At 49.6% G+C, this 20,989-nt stretch overlaps 1 protein-coding gene across 10 annotated transcripts in view; it reads right to left on the bottom strand.

The window, feature by feature from the left end:
• Positions 1 to 20,989, bottom strand: part of SH3KBP1 (SH3 domain containing kinase binding protein 1) — a 334,814-nt gene that overhangs the window by 26,818 nt on the left and 287,007 nt on the right. For all 10 annotated transcript variants that reach the window (XM_058714793.1, XM_058714795.1, XM_058714791.1 and 7 more), the window contains one exon: positions 7,706 to 7,791. In XM_058714793.1, the coding sequence (XP_058570776.1) occupies positions 7,706 to 7,791 (86 nt within the window). The remainder of the gene's footprint in view (positions 1 to 7,705; positions 7,792 to 20,989) is intronic.

Raw genomic sequence — 20,989 nt, forward strand, 5'->3', positions numbered from 1 at the left:
TCTTTCTCTATGTCCCAAAAACTCAGCTAAAAGAAATGGAGCCAGAGAGACAAGCCTGTGAGACCGAACGGGGCCCCTTTGATCATTTCCTCCAAGCCCCTGGTTTAAAGATGGAAACGGGATCCACACCTGAAGCTAATGTAATATTGTGTTAACTACACCCAAATAAAAATTAAAAAAAAAAAAAACAACAACACAACAACCACCCAAACCTCAGGACCCAAAGGCCAGAGGGCCTGTTGCAATGGGGCGTGCGTTCAGAGGGCACGTTTCCTTTTAGGAAGCAGAGGAACAGGGCGTTTCATCTTATTCAACGGCACCTTACTTAGAGAAAAGAGCTCTCGACACTCATAAAGGAAACATTTTGTGTGTGAAATAACATCCGAATGCCTGGAGTTACACAGAATCTAAAATTAAGCGCCGAGTAAAAAACTCGAAGAGGAAAGAAAAGACCCATCCGAAGCACAGGGATCCTCTTACCATACTGGGAGAGACAGGCGTCCCTCTAGAACTGGAGGCCCCCTTTCTCCAGCCTTGGGGGAAGGAAGAGGAGAGAGGCACAAAGCATTTAAAGTGCCCTTTTATTTTAAAAAATTCCATGAGTGATTTAAAAAAAAAATCACAAGTAACGGTATCTCTATAAAAAAATTAATCTGCTAATCGTACATTTCTGAGCCAGTGAGTTTTCACCCACGCTTCAACACCTGCCTCTTTCTGCAGTCTTCCATTTGCCCTCGACATTTCTTCTCTCCCCTGACCCTCTTCTCTGCACATATGTGCTGGATTTGGGATTTTCAGAAGGCGCCCAGTTGGCGGTGCCCACCCATGACAAGGCTATCGCCGGTCTATAAGGTGCCAACAAAAAGAAGGTCAACATTGTGAGTCTCCCAGGAAGCTAAATTTATCCAATTTTTAAACTCAGAGATTATTTCTACCAGGCGATGATGGCATTTGCTTTTTAAAATGTCCTTAATTAGTAAAATAAAAGTCAGCAGTCCCTCGAATTAAAAGCCTTTTCTGTGTGTGTGAGTCTGAATTCCAAAATATGAACAACCTCAGGGAGAGATGACTCAGGCCTGGGGAGGTGGGGAGCGCGGCTGCAGGTCACCGCAAAGCTAAATAAAGAGGCTCCTCTGGCTCTAAATCAGGGCTCCCTGTTCACTGACACCTCATCCTTAGCTTGTCACCACCAGATCCGATTACCCTCTAACAGGGCCCACAACCTCACCCCGAAGCACTCATCACTTTTCTCATTTAATGAATCCAAGGTAGTGGGAGGCCAAGTGGGCTGAGATGTCCACATCATGCCTTAACAAGGACCTATGGCGAAGAGAAGGAGTGTGAGAACTCAACTTTCCTCCTTAATAAGGTGTAGTTTGTCTCTAATGCTTCTAGCGTAAGGGGTACTTGAACCTGGTTTTCCGGCAGGTCGCACATCCCTCCGGATATTTACAAGTCGAACGGAAGCCATAACCAGGCTCTGCCAATCTGTGAGCCCATGGCCCGCGGGAGGAGGGCACTGCAGGCCAAATAAATGCCATGTGCAATCTGAGACTGGACGTCACCTGTTCCTTCTTGCTTCCACATTCACTCACAGCACAGAGGCCTCAGTTGAGCACACTGTGGAAGTGGCAAATGTTAGTGTGTGAGTCTCTTTGCTGAGTATAGACTACTTTGGACCCATGGGTGCCCCTCTGCATTTGCATTCTTAAACCTGCAAATAGTCTCCGCATGTCACAAAAGTGGAGACACTCAAGCCATTGGGGTGAAGGAAGGCCGCAGGGGCCCTGAAGATGGAGGAAAGCGACCAAAATACCAGGGCTGTTCATGCTGCCTCTGTGCACAGGTGAGCTTCTGGGGCTGGTCACAGGTCACACAGGTAGCAGCACTGTGACCCTCTCCAAGCCAAGAGTCATTTGAACACGCTTGTTAAACACCCAAACGTCCCTCTGCTCATCTTACCCATCAGTTACTTTCCCTGCTGCGGGCCGATGGCTGTACGTGGCTCAGGCAGGAAGGCACTGCTTGCTCACTCTGTGTTTTAGAATCATTCACACCACAAAACACGTCACTCCCATGAAGTTAAGCCACAATTTATCATCATCCCCCCGCTTTGGTTTGTTTAACCTCCACCTGTTTCTATAGCATTCATGAGCCTTCTCCTGGCACTGTGAATGTTTATCGCTTTTGTGTTTCTTGGATGTGATGGAGTAAAAGAGGTTTGTGGAATTTAAGAAACAAAGCAGATGAACGCACGGCAGGCAGAGGAGAGAGGGAAACATACCACAAGAGCCTCTTAACAATAGAGAACTGAGGTTTGATGGAGGGAGGTGAGTAGGATGATGGGCTAACTAGGTAATGGGTATTAAGGATGAGCACCGGGTGTTGTATGTAAGTGATAAATCACTGAATTCTACTCCTGAAGCCAACATTGTGCTGTATGTTAACTGAAGTTTAAATTAAAAAAAAAAAAAACAGGGAAAAAAAGAGATTTGTGGAACGCCTCAAAACGAAGCATGAACGCAGCCAACCCAACAGACTACCAAAGGCCAGGACTGCCCTGATGGGGGCTGAATAGGCACAGGCAAGCGCCTGGGTTTGGGGGTGGCCTTATGTTTATAACTGTGAACATCTGTCAGCAGACATCCTCAGTTTACATCTGGGACCGGACTCTTGGAAGTGCCGAGAAGGACAAGGCTTTGCCATCAGGCCACCTCCTGTAAGACTGGGAAATGATTTTGAAACCCGTGCTGACTGCCAGCTTGACTGCGTTTGCTCAGCGCAAACCTAGGCTGTGAGCCCTAAGAGTCTTAGGTGAGAGGTGGGGAGCACTGCATGGAGATGTCCAGCATACAGCCTCTCCTGAATGAACGGGAGTCAACGCCGAGCATCCCAAAGTGTGGGGAGGACACCGAAACTGCTCAGGGGACTGACTAGGTTCAAGATCCATCCACCCGAAGCTCCAGATGTTTCACCTCCTTGGTATAAAGCACGTGACTCTACTAAGCCCAATCTCTTCTGCTTTTTGTCATCACACCGGAGACGTGCACATTGCTTCTCACACAGCTCTGGTATAAACTGGCACGCAAGTGTGACCCGTGTCCCTGGATAGGAGCCAGAGCTGCTTTTAACACCTTCGTTGAGGTACCATTTGCGTCCCATAGAATTCACCCATGTTAAGCATACAACTTAATTTTGAGGCAGTTTACAGAGTTGTGTAACCATCACCACAATCCAGTTTCAGAACCATGCCAGCATCCCAAATCAACTAGCACCTAATAGCATTCCCAGGGTGTCAGCAGGGAAGTGCTTCTGCATTCCCTGGTCCAAATGACCCACACGCCAGGAGGCATCCGAGAGGGATCGGAGGACAAGAGGAAGTTGGACTCCTACCTTCCAAACCAGTTCCTTGTCCTGAGTCCATCAGCTTTAAAGCTAGCAACACGTGGCCCCCAAGTGGACTGCGACGTCAAGTGTGTCTGTGGATCGGGCTGAAAAGACGGGGGGGGGGGGCAAGTCCCAGCTCCCCGATGTGAAGAGGGGGTGACGAGACAGACGTGGGACAAGCGTAATGAGATTCAAACAGAATGGAGAACAATGGTCAACGAAGGCAAGTGACAGAGGAGAAATGAGAAGGGCTGTTTCTAAGTCAATTAGTTGGAACTAGATGGCTTAGTTCCTAGGTTGCTTCCCACCTGGGGGCCCGTTGCTACGTGCTTTGGTGGGAAAGAGACGGAAAATCTCCACAGTACCGCAGTGTAATAATAACTCCTGCCATGCCGTGGGAACTACCACACACGGCATAATAAAAGTAAATGTTAGGGCACTTGACTTCGCGGCCTATAATCTCCCATTCGATCGGAACAGAGACTCTCCCGTCAGCAAGAGAAAAGTGGACAATTTAATTTTCATTTCTATTCATGCACAGGCCTGCATTGGAGCTCATCCACATTTCCTATTATGTTACTTGAAATACGGCCGTGTAGTCTGATACACAATATCTGACTGACATCAACAACTTCGTTTTGGACCAACTGATTTCATTCTAAATTATTATGGGCTGACAGATGCTGGTGGCTGCCCACGCGAGATCTGAAAAAGTCATGTTCTCTAATTCAATATTATAATAATTTAAAATTATAGCTTTATTAAGAGGAAACAGATTTATTTATAGCTAACACTGATGATTTCTAATGCCTTTCAGGGCTGTATTTGGCTATTCACTGCAGCCCACGTTTGGACAGCTTCAATTGTTTGAGTGACTAACAAAACATTCTGGTACCAATAATTTCCTTCTCGATTCAAAGCAACGAACAAATGCTACAAAAGCAGAGCTACAAAGCGGCCCTGAAAGGAGCCGGCCCCTCTGCAATGTCCTCTTCTCCTTGACCGACCCACCTGCAAGAGCATTTGCGCATTTGGGCCTAAAGACATTCTGCTTAAAATCCTCTCCTCCCTTGGCCTCCGGGATGTTGCCAGATGTGCTTTTCCCTTAGATGTGGACTTTGTGCGGGGTTTGGTCTTCAAGCTCTAGGTCCCTCTTCCTCTTTTCTCATGCTAAGGACATCCTCTTCCTGACTTAACTATCCCTTCTCAGCAGACGACAGCATCACTGATAAGCATTTCTATCATTTTGCAGCCCACCAAGTGATTTTACAGAACTCGGGAGGACAAGGCGAGGAAGCTAGGAGAGATGTTAGTTTTCTTCACAAATAAAGAAGCTGAAGCTCAGAGAGTCTGAAGGAAATCATGGAAGGTTTCCCAGCCCGGAGGCAGCGCTGTGCACTCTGTGTTCCGTCCCCGGGAAGGCCCTAATCTCTACCCGCAATCCTGGCTGGCCTCTGCAGCCTCGGCCCTCCCCGGCCTCGGCCCTCCAGCTTCCGCCTCCTCCAGCACCCACATGGGGACGTCCGACCAAATCTCAGAGTTAACACGCTTAAATAAATCCACATTTCCCCCCAAACCGGTTCCTCCTCCGGACGTGCTTATTTCTACCCAAGTCATTTGTCCCCCAACCCTACAACCTCACAGCTGACAAACTATTCTCTCCTCCTCCCTGCTCCCAAATCCAATCTGTTACTGAGGCCTGGCAATAATTCTTTTGCACTGCTGCTTCCACATCTTTGCCTTCTTTCACAATCCTGTTGCGCAGCTCGGCTCGGGCTCTCTTAACTGCCTCCCCCCCAAATTATCAAATAACCTGACTCCTTGACTGCAGTCTTTCCTTCATTGGATTGGTCCCACAGAGCTCCATCAGTTATTATCTGAAGGCTTAGACCTGATCATGCCACTTCAGTGTCAACCCACTGCCTACAGATGAAATTACAAATCCATCCCTGTCCAACCGGATCCCGCCCAGACCTCCTTCCCCAGGGCAGCCCCCCTCCATGCCAGCACAGAGCCTCTACTGCGGCCAGGCTGATCCGTGCTCGGGTGTCGGCAGTCCCCACAGGATTCCCTGCCTGCCTCTGCCTCTGTCTCAGTGAATTCACCTTCTAGATCCAGATAAGTCTGTCCCCCTCACGGAGCCTGGGCACTAAGGAGCACCCATAACTCTGATCGGCATTACTTTCTACCACTCAGTGGTCAGTCAGACCGTCGGTGTCGCCTCACTTTCCATCTGCCGGCCTGGTGGCCCAAACAGACCCAAAGCTGCTGGAAGGCGGGGCTTGCGTGTGAGGGCCTTGGTATCCATTCAGCCTCGCCCTTGAGTATTTAGTGGCTAATTATGTGGCCGCCAACCACGGTTTCTTGCAATGCAAATAATACATGCATTACCTTATGTGCTGGAGGAATCACATTCCTCTGGGATTAAGGTCTTCTTGGTAAAATGAGAGCAAACTAAACCTCAGCATCTCTCTCTGGGCTCCGAAATAGACACAACTTGCGCTCAGCTTCCACGTATGAAGAGCTTTCATAGATCAGCCCACTTCGATCAATTTCCCAAAGTTTCCAAAATAGCTTGTCAGACTGAGAAATCCAAAACTCATATTTTGGTGATAGCCATCTGAGTCATCGCCAGACCCCAAGAAAACAAGGGCCAAAGGCCAAGGCTCTTCACAAGCAAGGCACAGCCTTGGAGGACGGAGAACACCTCTCTTCCTGTGGGAGGACCCCCACGACCTTCTCTGCCTCTTCACCAACTGGCCATCCTGCCTTAAAATGGGGCCCAAATGCTAAACCACAGGGACAAGACCAGAACTTTCGTCAGGCTCAGTCTGAGGATCCCTTCTCATTCACAGCCAATCGCTGCTCTGCTCTGCCCTTTAACCAGGACGAAAGCTCCGGCAGGCCAGCATTTCTATTATTACTCCATCCGCCCAAGCTGTCAGAAGCCCTTGGTCATGCCTCCCGACTGGGCTTCTCAAAGGCTCAGGATGGGAAACGGTCTCTGGAGACAGAGCAAGTATTTTTGGTGTTTATGGTCACAACGACACATCCTACCGCCAAGCCTTTCCAAGATCTGACCATAGACCACAAGCCGGCAGTTGCAAAGATGCAACGCTATTAGCAGGTTTGGAAGAAAACAGTACCCCGAAGAGGAGTGACCCCGGGTGACGACAATGCTCACGACAGGCACTCCAGGGCCTCTTACGAGGCCGGCCAAGAGTCACACACTTGTTTCTAAATTGAGCAGCCAATTGAAAAGATGCTGGAAGTCGTTCATGTCAAATCTGTCCCTGAGAGCGGCTGCCAAGGGTTAGGGAAGGGGTGGGGGCAGGAGGGAGGTGGGTGTGGTCATAAAAGGGTGACACGGGGGATCCTGGTAGTGATGGAATGTTCCGTATCTTGACCATATGGTAGATACACAAACCTACACACGTGACAAAACCGCAAAGAACTAAAAACACACAAGCACTAGTAAACCCGCAGAACCCGGGGGACGTGTCAGTGTCAATATCCTGGCTGTGATCTTGCGCTACAGTTTCATTATGATGTTACCCTTGAGAGAAAATGGGTAGAGGGTATGCGATTGTCTCTGTATTACTTCTTAGGACCGCACAGAAACCTAGAATCATTTCCAAATAAAAGAGTTTAATTAAAAAAGGCAAATTCCAAAATACAGTCCTATTCTGTTGCATACTGTGGCCATGATAGGTGCAAAGACAAGATGTAAAGTTAAAAAAAAAAATTAGTCCCTGAATCTAGACTTCTCAAAAGGGCTGTCACCCAAGTCAGACCAACGGTGGCCTCAACCAGCACACATGCGACCTCACACCATCCATGCACGCACATCCCCAACAGACCCTCCGACTCGCTTACCCACAGAGACTCTAGCTACCTTGCCCTCTTTCACACAGTGGTACCTCGACCTTTGGAGAACTCACTCGTGTTTTTAACTAAGTGGCCATTATGACACCAAAGCTCATCTGAAATTCAAATTCAAAACATTTAGTATTGTGACTACAATGAACTCTGCCATTCTGCATTTTCACCCATTCGCCTTTATACACTAAACACATAAACCACCAGAGAGTACGAATAAAAGTGCGAATGCCCACTTTTACAAAAGGTCTCTTCGTCACTTCTCTTCCATCATCACTTCCCCTTCTTTATAAACCTGGAACATCTAAAACCAGCCGAGGGCTATGAGCCTTCCATTGAAATAGCTGTGTTAGTCCTCAGGCTGCCTGAAGGGGCAAGTCGCACTCCGCAGCTCTTTTACAATTGTGCAAACAGAAGCCAGAACGCTCTCCTTACTCACCAATGTCATTGCTGCGGTCCGAGAGATCCTTGTCCAGGATGCCGGATATCGAACTGCCCACCAAGTCAATCTTTGGACCGTCACCCCTACATTAAAAACACAAGTCCAGGCATTTAATCATTGGTGTGTGTCCTTGTTGTTTTGTCAGCTTTCTTGCTGCACATGCGTTAAGGAGCATGCCGTGCGCGGGGCAGGTGGCTCTGTCGCCTATGGGGGAGCCAGTGGGAGTCAACGAGCTATCCAAACACATGGGCCTTGGTGAAACCGGCCGACAGACTAGATGCCCACCTCTCCGGCACACATTTTCAGAGGTGGCTATTTTAATAATGACTGTTCAGCAATATACCTTCAGCCACAAACCCTCCTGCTGGTACACAGGGTACAACGTAGGGCCTGCTCCCGCCCCGTGGCCAAATAAGCAGCAGCAAATGATAACTGGGAGCTTCCCTTTTAAGGAGTAAGGAATTTAGCCAATGCTGCTAGTCAAAGGTCGGCTACTTTTAACCTTGAGAAAAAGGTTTTCTGGCCTGAGGCTGAGGCATCAGCCAAGCTGTTGACAGGCACAGGGGGTTGAGTTAAAGATCTGGCAGCTGCAAGCTGGCAATGGGGCACAGGCCTGTAAAATTAGACAGCTCTTGGGTGGGTGCCCCCGTGCCCATTGGGACACGAGTGACTTCCTTCTGTATCTGGGCTAGGAACAGCCCTTAGGAACGGGAAGACGCCTGTAAGAGGATGAGAGAGATAGCCTACTCGTGCATGAACAGAAGGTTCCTCCAACTTCCTCCAAAAGGGCAGTTCTCTAGACCCTTTCAGGGGGATGAGCCCTGAATGAGATTACCCAAGGTCTGTGATGGCAGTGAAACGGGGAAAGATCCTCACCCATAAAATGAGGGGGAGAAGCCAAGCAGTTGTTCTGGGAAACTAACAGAAATGGGCCATCTCATGGCTCTTGGCAGTCATCATGGCCTGAAGCCAAACCACACGATGAGTAACAGACTTACTCAAGGAGCGCTTGTCAAATACCTATCATGCAGGGGGTATTGAGAGGGCCAAGCCAGGTGGTTCCTACTCTGGAGGGGCTCACAGTCCAAATGGGAGAAAGAGGCGGACACATGAGCACAGGCCCACATGGCACAGGCTATGAAAGTGACAGGCACACCACAGTCCCGTGAGAAGAAAGGACTGGGTCAGAGCAGGGGACTGCATGGTGGGGCCAGAGGCACACAGAGGAGGTGGCATTCCAGCTGGGCCTTGGAGGAAAAAGGAGAGAGAACGTATCAGTAAGAGGCAGGATGAAGCAAGGACCCCAGGGTAGGTGGGAGTGTCCAGTGTGGCCAGAGGACCCAGGGCTAAAGCCTGAGGTCCCCAAAGCAGTGAGAGCAGAAAGGTTGGAAAGGGTCATGTTGCTGGGCTGAGTACTAGAGGGTTCTGTCCATCCTGGAGGTAATGGGGGATAGAAGGACCGCTGAGGCAGGGGACCTATAAACCTGGGGGCAAGGATGGGACTTGACAGGGCTGATGCCTGGGTTTCTTCACTCAAGAAGGGGCTGTGGTAGTAGCTAGCATTCAGCATGACCCACGTATCCTCGTGATGGTGGAGAAGGCCCAGCAGAAGGAGGTAAGCCCCCGTCAGTTCCCGAACGAACAAGACTGACTCACAACCTCAAGTGTAACCTCAAGCATCCTCAAGGGCAGACCAGCATAGGTACGAACTCCAGGGAAACAAGGCTGAGCCAAGTGGCCTGGCCTCCCCCAAGAGAAAACACAGCTCTAAAACCGTGTGTGTGCATTTTGAGACTTTCTGGGCTTCTCAGGGCTCGGCCGAAGTAAAAGTTCAAGGAGAGCATGGACTACTGTACTTGGAAGGAGGAAGCAGCTTGAGCTGCACAGCACAGCCTTCATTGCCCACCTCAGCCCCACCTCCCAGGACTGTGGGGGCCCCAAGGGCAGGTATCCATAGCAGACTTCCTCTCCATCCCCCCCCCCCCCCCCCCCCCCCACTCACCAAAGCTCAGGCCCCACAGGGCACATTCTCTCTGACAGGCCCCAAGCCAACAGGAGTGCTGAGATTGAGGGAATTTCCCTTGTTTTATTTGAGAGAGAGACAGAGAGCCCTTGAGCAGCAGGGAGGGGCAGAGGGAGAGGAAGAGAGAATCTTAAGCCGGTTCTACGCCCAGCACGGAGCCCAACGTAGGCTGGATCTGACCACCAACCTGGGCCCAAATGAAGACCAACCTGAGCTAAAATCAAGACTCAGATGCTTTAACCAACTAAGCCACCCAGGTGCCCCGAGGAAATTTACTGCAAAACATTTTATTGGCAGGGCCCCAGTGGCTTCTAATTGGAATGTAATCTTCTGAAGGAAATGTTTTGGAAATGCAGCATTATTAATAGGAAAGAATTTTCTTCTTTTCTTTAAAGTTCATTTATTTATTTTGAGAGAGAAAGAGTATGTGCACTCGAGGAGGGAGAGAGAGAATCCCAGGCAGGCTCCACTCAGCATGGGGATCACAACCTGAGCGGATATCAAGAGTCAGACGCTTAGCCGACTGAGCCACCCAGGAGCCCTAGCGGGAAAGCATTTTCATTTGTTAAAGTTCTTAAGGGCTCCTAATCTCACTGCTTCATAGCTATGGAGCCAGAATGATTTGGTGCTGTCACTCTCCAAACTAGCACAACTCAAACTGTACTCAGAGCCAGGCACTCCTGTCCTTTTGGGAACACGCCGAGGACCTAAACCTACGAGAACACATGTTCTGTCCAGGGAGAAAGGTCACACAGGCAACAAAAGTCCAGTTAATTCCACTGGGACTTTTTTTTTTTTTTTTTTTTTTTTTTTGCATTAAGGGAAAAAATGGTTTGAGGTGACACACCCTGGCAGGTGGCTGGGGAGAGAATTCGAGGCGGTGTTGGTGGTAGAAGGAACTTTATGCAGCAGTTAATGATCTGTACCTCTGAACAGCTCAGCTCAGCTGCTTCTGAACATGTGGTTTATTCGTACATTTTGGGAACTATGAATCTTGAAGCAGCCACTTCCCTCTTTGACAGCTCGAAGCTTCCAGTCGAATGTGAGCCTATCTTGAGGACTGTAGAGAACCCTACTGCTCATTACTGTGCTCGTCTTATCTGGGGCTCTATTACTTTTCTACCTTTATTTTCCCCCTTACTGTCACTCTCAACTATTTTATTCTTGTATATGTATTTTGGACAGTTACCACAAAGCCTTTCGGAAATGATTCAGGGTAAAAAGGAGTAATTTCTAAGAATAGGGTATATATCAATAGCATTTAAAATGATCATCTGCTTTGGGCCAGTTCTGGGAGGCTATGCTAAAGAAATGGTGTGAAACACCCAAGTGGGTTTTGCAGATCAATATGTTTACCGCAGTGTTATTTGTAACAAAGAAAAACTGCAACCTGGCGCTTTCATCAAGAGGGGAACAGGTGAGTAACCTATATTTGATGGCCATGAAAATTACATTTATAAACCTTTATGACAAGAAGGACAAATACTGATGCTATGATGGCAAAGGACAGAAGCCAGTTACAAATGACCTACCCCTCCATGCACATACACACACACACACACACGCACACGCACACGCACACGCACACCCTTCTTGTGTATCAGTAAGAGGGATTATTTCTTTTAAGATTGGAAGATTATTTGCAGTGATTATTCCTGGGTAGTGTGATGGGTGATTTCTAGCACCCAGCTCAGTACCTGGTATACGGCAGGGGCTCAAAAACACTTGTGGAATTAATGAACATCTGCCTTTGTTCTGAAATGGGAATGCATTATGTATTTGCACAATAGATGCAATTTTTCCCCCAACGCTGTATGACATTCAGCATGATCCTAACTATGTAAAACCGATGAAAAACACACCAAATCATACATAGGGAAAAAGATGGGAGAGAAACAGCAGTCGCTGTTAAGAGCAGTCGCTGGGATAAGACTAGAGGTCAATTTTCCCTTTTAAGGTTTATGTGTTTTTAAAGTTCACTTTTAATAACAGAGACTCCTACAAGTCAGGCAGCTTATGTTCTCTCTCCTTTCTCCCCAACAGTAATGTCAAGGTAAAAGGTGACGTTGCCTGACCCTTGCCTGCAAACTCTCCTTTAAGGACCTCCCTGACCACAGGTGCCCCTGTGATCACCTGTGACCACACCTGGAACTCATCTGTGACGTCACAAATCCGAGACTGAGAGGTCCAAGCCATGACACACCACCTGAAGAAAGAGGAGCCACCAGCCGTGAGCGACCTGTCTGTCCCCAGATGTTAATGCGCCAGCTGTATTCGGACAGGAAGCTTAGCATCCCCTCATCTCTCTGAGCCCCGGTCGTGCATGCCAAGAGCCAGACACAGGCTTTCGGCTGAAATTATCTTCTATACAGGGCCAGAAGCAAGCCTATTTTGAAAACACAGTAGGTGTCATTTAAAAAAGGTTCTGCTCCTTCCAAGTAGGGAAGCTGCAGCTGGTGTTTTGACAGTGTTCAGACTGTGGGTGTGGAAGCGTTTTACAATGTCTATTTGTAAATGCTTTTCACTGTATTTATAGACTCTTACAACAATGCTAATGAATTTCAGTTCTGAAAAATACCAGGATTTCTGAAATTCTCCAAAGCACATGTTTGGAGCGGCTGATGCCCAATGAGGCCGCAGCCCTTGATGGTCTCTGTTCTCCAGTCCGCCCAACACATGGGTACCATTTTGGCAAAAAGGATGCAACGAAATGCAACAAAAAAAGAAACATCCAACCCTTTTGGAATTTACTAGCTCCTGAGAGGATTTATGTATGGTGAGCTTCTATGCCCACAGCTGCTGAATAAAAGGAGAAAATAAAAGAAAGCAAGCATATCACCCTGTGTCCAAAGATACCAGAGCAAGGCTGCCCTTACTCATTTCTGATTTTTAAATCCAAATGATGCTACTGTCTTGTATTTTTCTGAGCAATTTTGGCTAGGGACACTTGAAACACGAGACCTGGGTAGGTAACTGGCAGGGAAGTCTCCTTGCTTTCCTGGACAGGGAGCCTAAACTGCAGACAATGGGTTGACTAGCTCAAGGACACCCGCAGGCCTAAGTGGAACCCACGATCCCACAGAGGCAGCAGCAGCAGCTACTGCATACTGACGGCCTGTCACAAGCCAGGCACTAGGGTCAGCTCCTTCCATCCGTATTCAATTGTCACAGCCACTCCTGGAAAGATCTGCTCGGTATGGTGGACAGGGAGCCCCCTCTGGTGAAGGGCTGGATGCCCCTGCCGCTGGGGGCGCCGTTGGCCCCTCCGGGGACCACCTCAGTTGCCGAGCGCCTCCTTGGCCAAGGCACATCCTTTTCAGGGCGGCCCACACTCCACAGTATAAAAACCTTGCCCAGTTCAGCCCAACACAGACAACTCTGAGGAGCCACCTCAGCCCCTCCCCGTGGAGTCGGCCGAGGCTTTTGCGAGCCAGTATCACAACTCAACTTCTTCCTCTGCCCAACGCTGCTTCTTTCCCCCTCCCATGGGCACTGACCCCAAAAACATAGCTCGCATACTAAGCGCTGCCTCAGGGCCTACTTCCTGGAGAACCCCACCTGTGATGCCCTTTATTTTCATCGTACAGATCAGGAAACTGAGGCTCAGTGACATTAAGTCACTTGCTGACAAGAGGTCATAAAAGTAGTAGGATACCAGGGTCTGGATTTGAACCCAGTAACTTTGACTCCAGAGCCCAAGCTCTCGACCACTTCTCAAAGCTGCTTCACGCCGCCTCCTGGTCACGGGGACAGTGAGTCACTGAGGACGCCGGGCAGCCTGCGTCATCACTGCTCACCGCCAGAGCCGAGTAAATCGCCTTTGCTCCCAAGTTAAAAAAGTCCTACTAATAAACAACAACCACACACCAACCAGCCCAGGTGCCTGCTCTTCCCACTCAGGCCCAAGACGAGAGAAGGGGCGCGTACAGTAGGAAAAGTGGAAGATGTGCCACGTGCATCCCTCGAGAACAGGAGCTCGGCCAGTGGCATGGCCCAATTCAGCCCACAGCGGGACAGTTAAGCCAAGACATGTGGCCTGGAAAAGGTGTCGAAGTGCAGAGGAAGCCGAGGCGAGCAAACCAGTAAATACATAAATGAACAGCAGCAATCAAATGCCACCCAAAAGGACCACAGCCCTTTTGGAGGCGAGGGGGGACGAAGGGGAAAAGAGTGGCTCCATAGATTCCTACTGAACAAAAGGTCCCAAGTCCAGGTGAGGACTCTTTTTCGGGAGACCTCCTGCCCACTCTCAGAAGCCTCTATTCCCATAATGTAAATGTTTGGGCTTTACCTAAAATTTGTTACGGGGTGGGGGGAAGAAAAAAAGCTGAGAAGGAAAGGGAAGGAAAGGAAAAGAAATAGAAATGGTCTCCCGTGCTCATGCTCAGGAAACCAAGGCGCAACCCTGCAAATCCTCTATTTTTTTCCAGCTTTCATCCCACTCCGGAGGTGTCAACACATATGGACGACGGCAGATGTCAACGTGAAGATCCCAGAGAAATGACGTGAGCTACCCTCTCTTCTTTCTTGTTCCCACTCTGCTATGTTTTATTGCCCCTTCTAATGCAAAACTACCCCATCTGATTGTATACCTGTCTTGTCCTGGTCCCGGTGTGCAGCAGGAAAGCGAGGCCGAAGGAAGTGAATGCTCCCTGCCTGCTTTCCTGCCTGCCTGCTCGTAACATTGCACACTCAGGCTCTGACCACTGAAATTGGTCAAGGGTCTTTGCTCCAAGGATGGGAGTTAATGTGCCCAAGGCCATGCGGCCAATTAGTGGCAGAAGTGAAACCAGATGGAAGCTTCCTGATGCCCAGTCCACCCTATCTTTGCCCACCACACCTGGGATGACAATAATCAAAATGAGTACCCACATTCACATGCTTTATGCTTCTAGAGAATTTTTCCTCTCTCAAATAAGCAACTATAAGAAGACTCCACCCATCTGTGAAGGCAGCAGGTGGGAAGCCGGTCCTTCAGAAGAGCTCTGCCCTGGGATGTCACCGCCCCGGGAGGTAGAATCCTTCCGTCAGTAAAGGACAAAATTGTAACAGCGGTGAGTCCAGGTTCCTTTGCTTGCCAGCAGGAGGGCAGGAGAAGTCTCCTTCCTTTTCCTGAGAAATAAGGGTCCAAAGGTCCTGCTGGTATCTGTGGAGTCCCTACCTACCCACCTGGTGGCCAAAAATGTCCCAGGGATCGCAGGTACTTTTGACCGAGAACTTCCCACTTAACTGTGGCCAAACAAGGCCAGGGGAGAAAGAAGCTGGAACCAGAGCAGTTTTCCTGGCAGCTGTCCCTTGTACCGCGTCCTTGTTTGGACGAGCACAAACAAGCTTGGCTATTTATAGCTGGTGAAGACACGGTGGAAGGTGATGGGACACTGCCCACTCAATTCCCCTCCAAATTTCTGTTCTTTGTGCAGACTCTGCGAGCGTGTGTGGGAAGAAGCCTCTCTCCAAAGCCCATCCAGGGCACAAACCCACAACCCCCTAAGACAAAAGGAGGTTGACATCACACCCCTCATCTGCAAACCCACAGTTGCGCATCTCAGAGGGGCAAGGGGCTTTAAAGATGCCAAGAAGAGGGGGCAGTCATCATCATGCAACTCTGAGAAAAGTTTGTGAGGTGCCATTTGAGAAAAGAATGTTCAAAGAAAGAGTCCGTGGAAAAAGCGTTGTATGACCCAACAAGCACCGTGCACGTGTGAGGTGTTTAGTCCCCCACTGGTCCCTTGCCTGGTTCGGACGATCCCTGGCAGGATAATCGGTGTGCCTCAGTCTGGGCTGGGGCTAAACCCTGTCACTACTGTTGGCTCTCGCTGCAGGAAATAAAATGCATTCTAGGGGCGGCTGGAAGAAGAGAGAAGGGTATTTATACAAATGAAATGAGGTCAGCAAACGACGCAGACATCCCTGCAAGGTGACAAGGTATTTTCCCCTGTGCCCTGTGGGGTCGCTATGCTCCAGAAATGAACTTCCCTCCCTCAGTCACGGCCTTCCGTGAGCCCTGACTTCCTCTGAATCTCTAGCTGCTTCTGAGGGAGGTGCTTCAAGCTTCCACCCCCTCAAGGTCTCCTGACGTGCTGTCTCAGAGTGTCCATGTTTCCCCACTCCCTCAGGGCTACAGCGCATGGCATGCTTCTCGCCATGTGGAAACCCCTCTCCCACCGAGGTCACCACTGAGCAACCGCATGGCAGGAAAAGAAGCATGGGTGGATTTGCCAAGTGCCTCTCAGGTGCCAGGCAGAGGGTCAGGGGCTTGAGGTACAGCAGCTGGTTTCAATCAGCACACCCGAGCAAGGTAGGCCTCAATCCGCAGAGGCATTCCGCAGAGGCAGAAGCAGAGACTCGGGGAGGTGCACACCTTGCCCAAGGTCACCGGCTGAGGAAGGAGAGGGCTGGGGTTTTGGCCCTGGTGTACCTGGCTCCAAAGCAATAGGTGGGCAGGAACCATCATGTCTGGCCTGGTTACCACAGTTTACTACCCAGAACAGGGCCGGGCCCAAACATAAGCGCGCGTGCATGTGCGTGCACACACACACACACACAAACACTCCTCTCTCATCACTGTACCCATCTGTAAGCCCCCATTTTCCATCTTTTTTCCAAGTTTCTCACAAGACAAGCCCACACAAGCTTGGCCACCTGCCCATTCTCTCCAATTCACGCCAAGCCTGTCTCTAGCCACCAACCATTGCACAGAACTCCTGGACTGGGATCACCAAGGGCCAATACTAGTGACCAAAGCCTGTGGATGCCCTTCAGCCTCCCTGGTGCACACTGTGGTGGGGTTCTCGGAGCATGTTCAGCTAACCAGTGGCGGCGGGAGCAGTACTGGGAGCTTGCTCGAAATGCAAGTTCTCAGGCCTTCCCACAGATCCAGTGAGTTAGAAACTCTGGGGAGCGGCAATGTATGTGGTAATCAGTTTCCCACCAATCTGTAGTTGTTCCACATTCCTTTCTTCTGGCTTCCTTGACATCACACCCCATCCACCCTTTCTGAGGGCGCCTGGTCCTTCCTCTACCCTATAAATAACAATTTCCCCCACTGCTGGCTCCACTCTCTCCTCTTCTCTACTCTAATCTCCCGGAGGGCTCATAGCCATTCCATGCTTGGAATTACCATCCATGAGCCAGTGACACCCACCTCTGTAACGTCTAGCCAAGATCTCTCTCCCGAATTCTCCGAGGACATGGCTGGTTCCTGATTTGGGGAAGAGAAGGGAAACGCTCCAACACTACATGACGCACCACTAGGACTCTTTGAAAAGACCTCTCAAACGCTCGAGTAATCCAAAGTCCAAATGAGGGCCTAAACACCCAAGTGCACAATTTACGCACCTGCTCGGGAAGCATTTGCACGCACCAGTGATCTTTCTCTTCCTCTTGTTTGATTAATTGACTGATTGGTTTATACCTTGTAAGAGCAAAGAGGTCTTTTTAAATGCTTCCTTGTGGTAGGCATGGGGGCCAGACCCCTCACAGAGTGATCAGGACCTGGAAGCTGATTTCCTGTTCATCTGTAACCCCAGGGGCTTGAGCAGCCGGGCTGCCCGTGTAAATCTAAAGAAAAAGCAACTTCCATGTGGGTAAATTGGTCTCAAGAGAGACATCTGCCCTTCCCTAAGCACTGAGTTGATGTTTGGCATATAAATGTTTACTTAATCTTTGCCTCAAGCTCAAATGTCTCAGAGCTCGACAGCGTCTTATCTCCCAGTGTTCCTGTGAAATCCTGGCCCCATCTTCATTACAAGTAGAAACCTTGCAATTCCACTGCCGTCCCCACTGGAACCGGTGTTTCATCTTCATAGTAGGGCCTCCAGCCTTTCACAGGAAAAGTACCTCCTGGGTTTACATTTAAAGCAACAGCCATCTCTGGGCGGCACAGGTCTGGGAAGTCACCGGGTCTCCTGCCCACAGCCTGGTGTCCAAGACCGAGATGCCCACCTTCTCACTGAGATCCCTCCTCCGACACAGGCTTCCACATCTGAAGTCAGGTGTGCCCTCCGGGATGCGTGAGCCACGGTACCAACTCCCCCACATCTGAGGTCTCCTCTCTGAATGGCTTGGCACCAGCCTGACCGTGGAATCTTTCTTATCACTGAATGTCTTCAACTGCCAGAACACACTAACATCCATGGGGGAGGGCACTGGCTTCTAGAACATCAGCCTCCCCTCACTTTGGCTCTTGCCATCTTCCTGAGCCTATGACAGCCACATGGGCAATCCATCCCCAATGGAAGCCCCTCCTTCCCCCAGTCCCTTCAGTTCTTATGACCTTCATTCATCTTCAGTCACCCAGATTCACGGCCCCTCTCTCTGTGGATAGGTTCATCTTCAGACCTACTCCACCTGTGAAGTGATGAGCACACGCCTCCCCTCTCTGACCAGCATCTGCCGTTCTCCTAGCCATCGGTTCTTCTCACTCTATGCTTGCTCACCTCACCTCCTCCTTATGCCTTTCAGCTTCACTTCCTTCCTCTCCACCCCGGGCCCCCTGTCTACCACTCACGGCCCCTGGAACACCGGCCTCGCTGTCCCCGCCCTGCCAGTCACCTGCCCCGTCTACGTGGAGAGCACACGCTGCTCTGTGCTGGATGTGCTGTAGCAGACAACGGGCAGGATTCCCCTGCAACTCAGAACAAAGGTCCTGCTCCAGCTTCCCTGCTCTTTGGGAAGAAAATGAAAAAATACCACAAATTAGGGTATCTATGTTTGCAAGGATTAACAAACCTGTTCTAGCCTGCTTCTACCTCTTTCCCTGTTGGGTTTATTTACTTTTGAAGGCACACACCTGCCCTGCCCCTCAGGTTTCTGGCGTGCTGCCTCTGCTGCACAGAATAATCACTTGAGCTCAGAGCAACCTGCTTTTCTCCAGCATTTCCTTGGATTTGTCCCGTATTTTCTTTTGGACCCTTCTCCCAAGTTCCAGCACCTCCTTTCACAGAGGTTTCTGAACCCACATTTGGTACATCGGTAATACATGTTACGGGACATACAGTGTGACAGGTTCGTGTGTATGTGTACACACACATACAAAAAGGTTTGGGTATATTCTGTCAACTGAAATCTTTTTATGATAAAATATCAAAACAAGTGAGTAGGCTCTATACTCTCGAGCCTCCGTTTTCTCAAGTGTGAAAATGTGGCGGACAGAATGTTCATTGCCCACCGCCCCCCACATTAGATACATGGTGGGCTGGGTAAGACCAGCAGACTCGGTCTTCGCACACTGTGATATAATAACGAAGGCACCCCCAAGGCACAGACTTTCAAACAAAGGAGGCACTTAGGGCCTAGTAGAATCTCTTATCATTCAATTTTTAAATCAACTCTGGTACTAAATTTTATTTTTTGGAAAAAAGTCTTTTTTTTCCCCCCCTGTTAAAATTCCATCTTCACTTACTTCCCGGAAATTGGAAGAATATTCTTACCAATGGGTAAGTACCTTAATGGCATGCTTCCACTTGCTCAGACTGGACACAAAACTGTGCCCGGGTGTCACTCTAGTTCTCCTAGATGTGATTCCCAGAAACTGATCTATAGCTGAGCCCCAGCATCACTGAGATCCAGAACAGCGCCTTGCACGCAGGGGCCCCTCAATACATTGCTGTTACGCGAATGTATCTAAAAATGACTCCCCTCTTCCTAAACTTATGTATTCCTTTATCCTGAAAGATACTACTTCCTGTTTAAATGGAAAGAAACCAATCTCTTCTGGAAGCCACATTTGGCAGCAAGCTTTCTGGCTGGTGAGAGCAAGTGTGAGCCCAGACACTCCAGCGAGAGGGGCAATGCCTAGCTCCCTATAAGGATGGCAAATGATGACTGTGTGTCCGTGTGTTCACCTTTCTGTCCATCCATGTAGTCAGGGAAATCCTAGAGAGGATTTGGGTTTACACAGCAGACAGTGCCTTTTCTCCAGAGGATCACTGACACAAAACAGTTTGAACGGTGTTGACATTCCTACCTCAACTAATCGAGCAGAACAAAACAAGTTCATAAACCAACATACGGGTTGGTTGTCCAATGTACCTGCTTAGCAAAAAATATGAAGTGCACGAGGTACTGAGAGACAATAAGCCTTTCTTTGATCTTCTTAAATTGCTTAAAGCTGAAATCCATGGCACACTGGGTGACTCAGAACATGAGACACACACACCACAGAGCTTGTACAGGGCCTGGGAAGGATGACGGGAGAGGCAAAAGTGAACAAAATGTAAGCACTGGCACGTCCCTCCCTTTGTGGGAACCGTGGCATTCAACAAGTGTGTTAAATGAGCCACTACCATATGCTCAACCCTGTAAAGCATGTGGAGATGACAAAACACACTCTTGATCTGCTTTAAATCTGGTAAAGGAGTCCGCGGGTGTGAGCATCCCAAGTGCACAGCATGGGGCCCCACACTAGGCGAAACATGGGGTGTCAGGCATTTCGGAGACAGAGCAATCACGAGAAATAAGGGAAGGCTTCCAGAAGCTGGGTGTGCTAACTGGGCTCTGAATTCGGGGAGCGTTAACAGGTGCATGAGAGGTAGCCAGGAAAGGGTAGGGAACTGTCAAAAACGTGGGAGAATCTAGACGAGGGATTCTCACAGGGTGAATGAATGTGGGCCAGAAGCTTGCAGATTACGACCTGGGAGCTTGTTGAAAATGTAAATTCCCAGGCCCACCCCAGACCTACCAAGTCAGCGACCATGGGGGTGGGGCCCAGCGATCTGTTGGAACAAGGTCTCCAGGTGACTCTGACCCATGCTCAAATTTGAGAATCACCAAGTTAGGGCAGGCACTGTCCTCACTTCAACTGGCTGAGCAAGAGGCCAAAGCAGGTACTGGCTCCCCAAACGTTCCCAGCCTTGCCTCGATCTGCCATTTCCTAGGACTGTCAGGCAGGAAGCCAGGGGCTCTCCTCCCTTGTCCTCTTTCTGCAGACCCAGTGCCCCGGGGGCTGGGCCACCACAGGGTGAGTGGGAGGTCGCAGATGTGAACAGTTACATTTCCCACTGGCTTCTGTACGGAGCCCTCCTCACGCATCTTCCTTGGCGATCCGTACTTCTAATGGACAAGCAGAAGACGCGCGAGCTGGAGGCAGAGAAGAGCGAGGGAGAGGCAAGAAGCGAGGGGGGCTTCTGTGAGCCCAGAAGGTCAGCAGTTATAATTTGCTTCTCCCTTGCATTCAGGTCCATGGGGGAACTAACGGAACCAGGTCTAATTGATGGCTCACAAAGCCTGCACCTATCCCACAACGAGACGGGTGACGG

This window comes from Neofelis nebulosa, chromosome X (assembly GCF_028018385.1).
Source record: "Neofelis nebulosa isolate mNeoNeb1 chromosome X, mNeoNeb1.pri, whole genome shotgun sequence".
In the NCBI taxonomy this organism is placed as follows: Eukaryota; Metazoa; Chordata; class Mammalia; order Carnivora; family Felidae; genus Neofelis; species Neofelis nebulosa.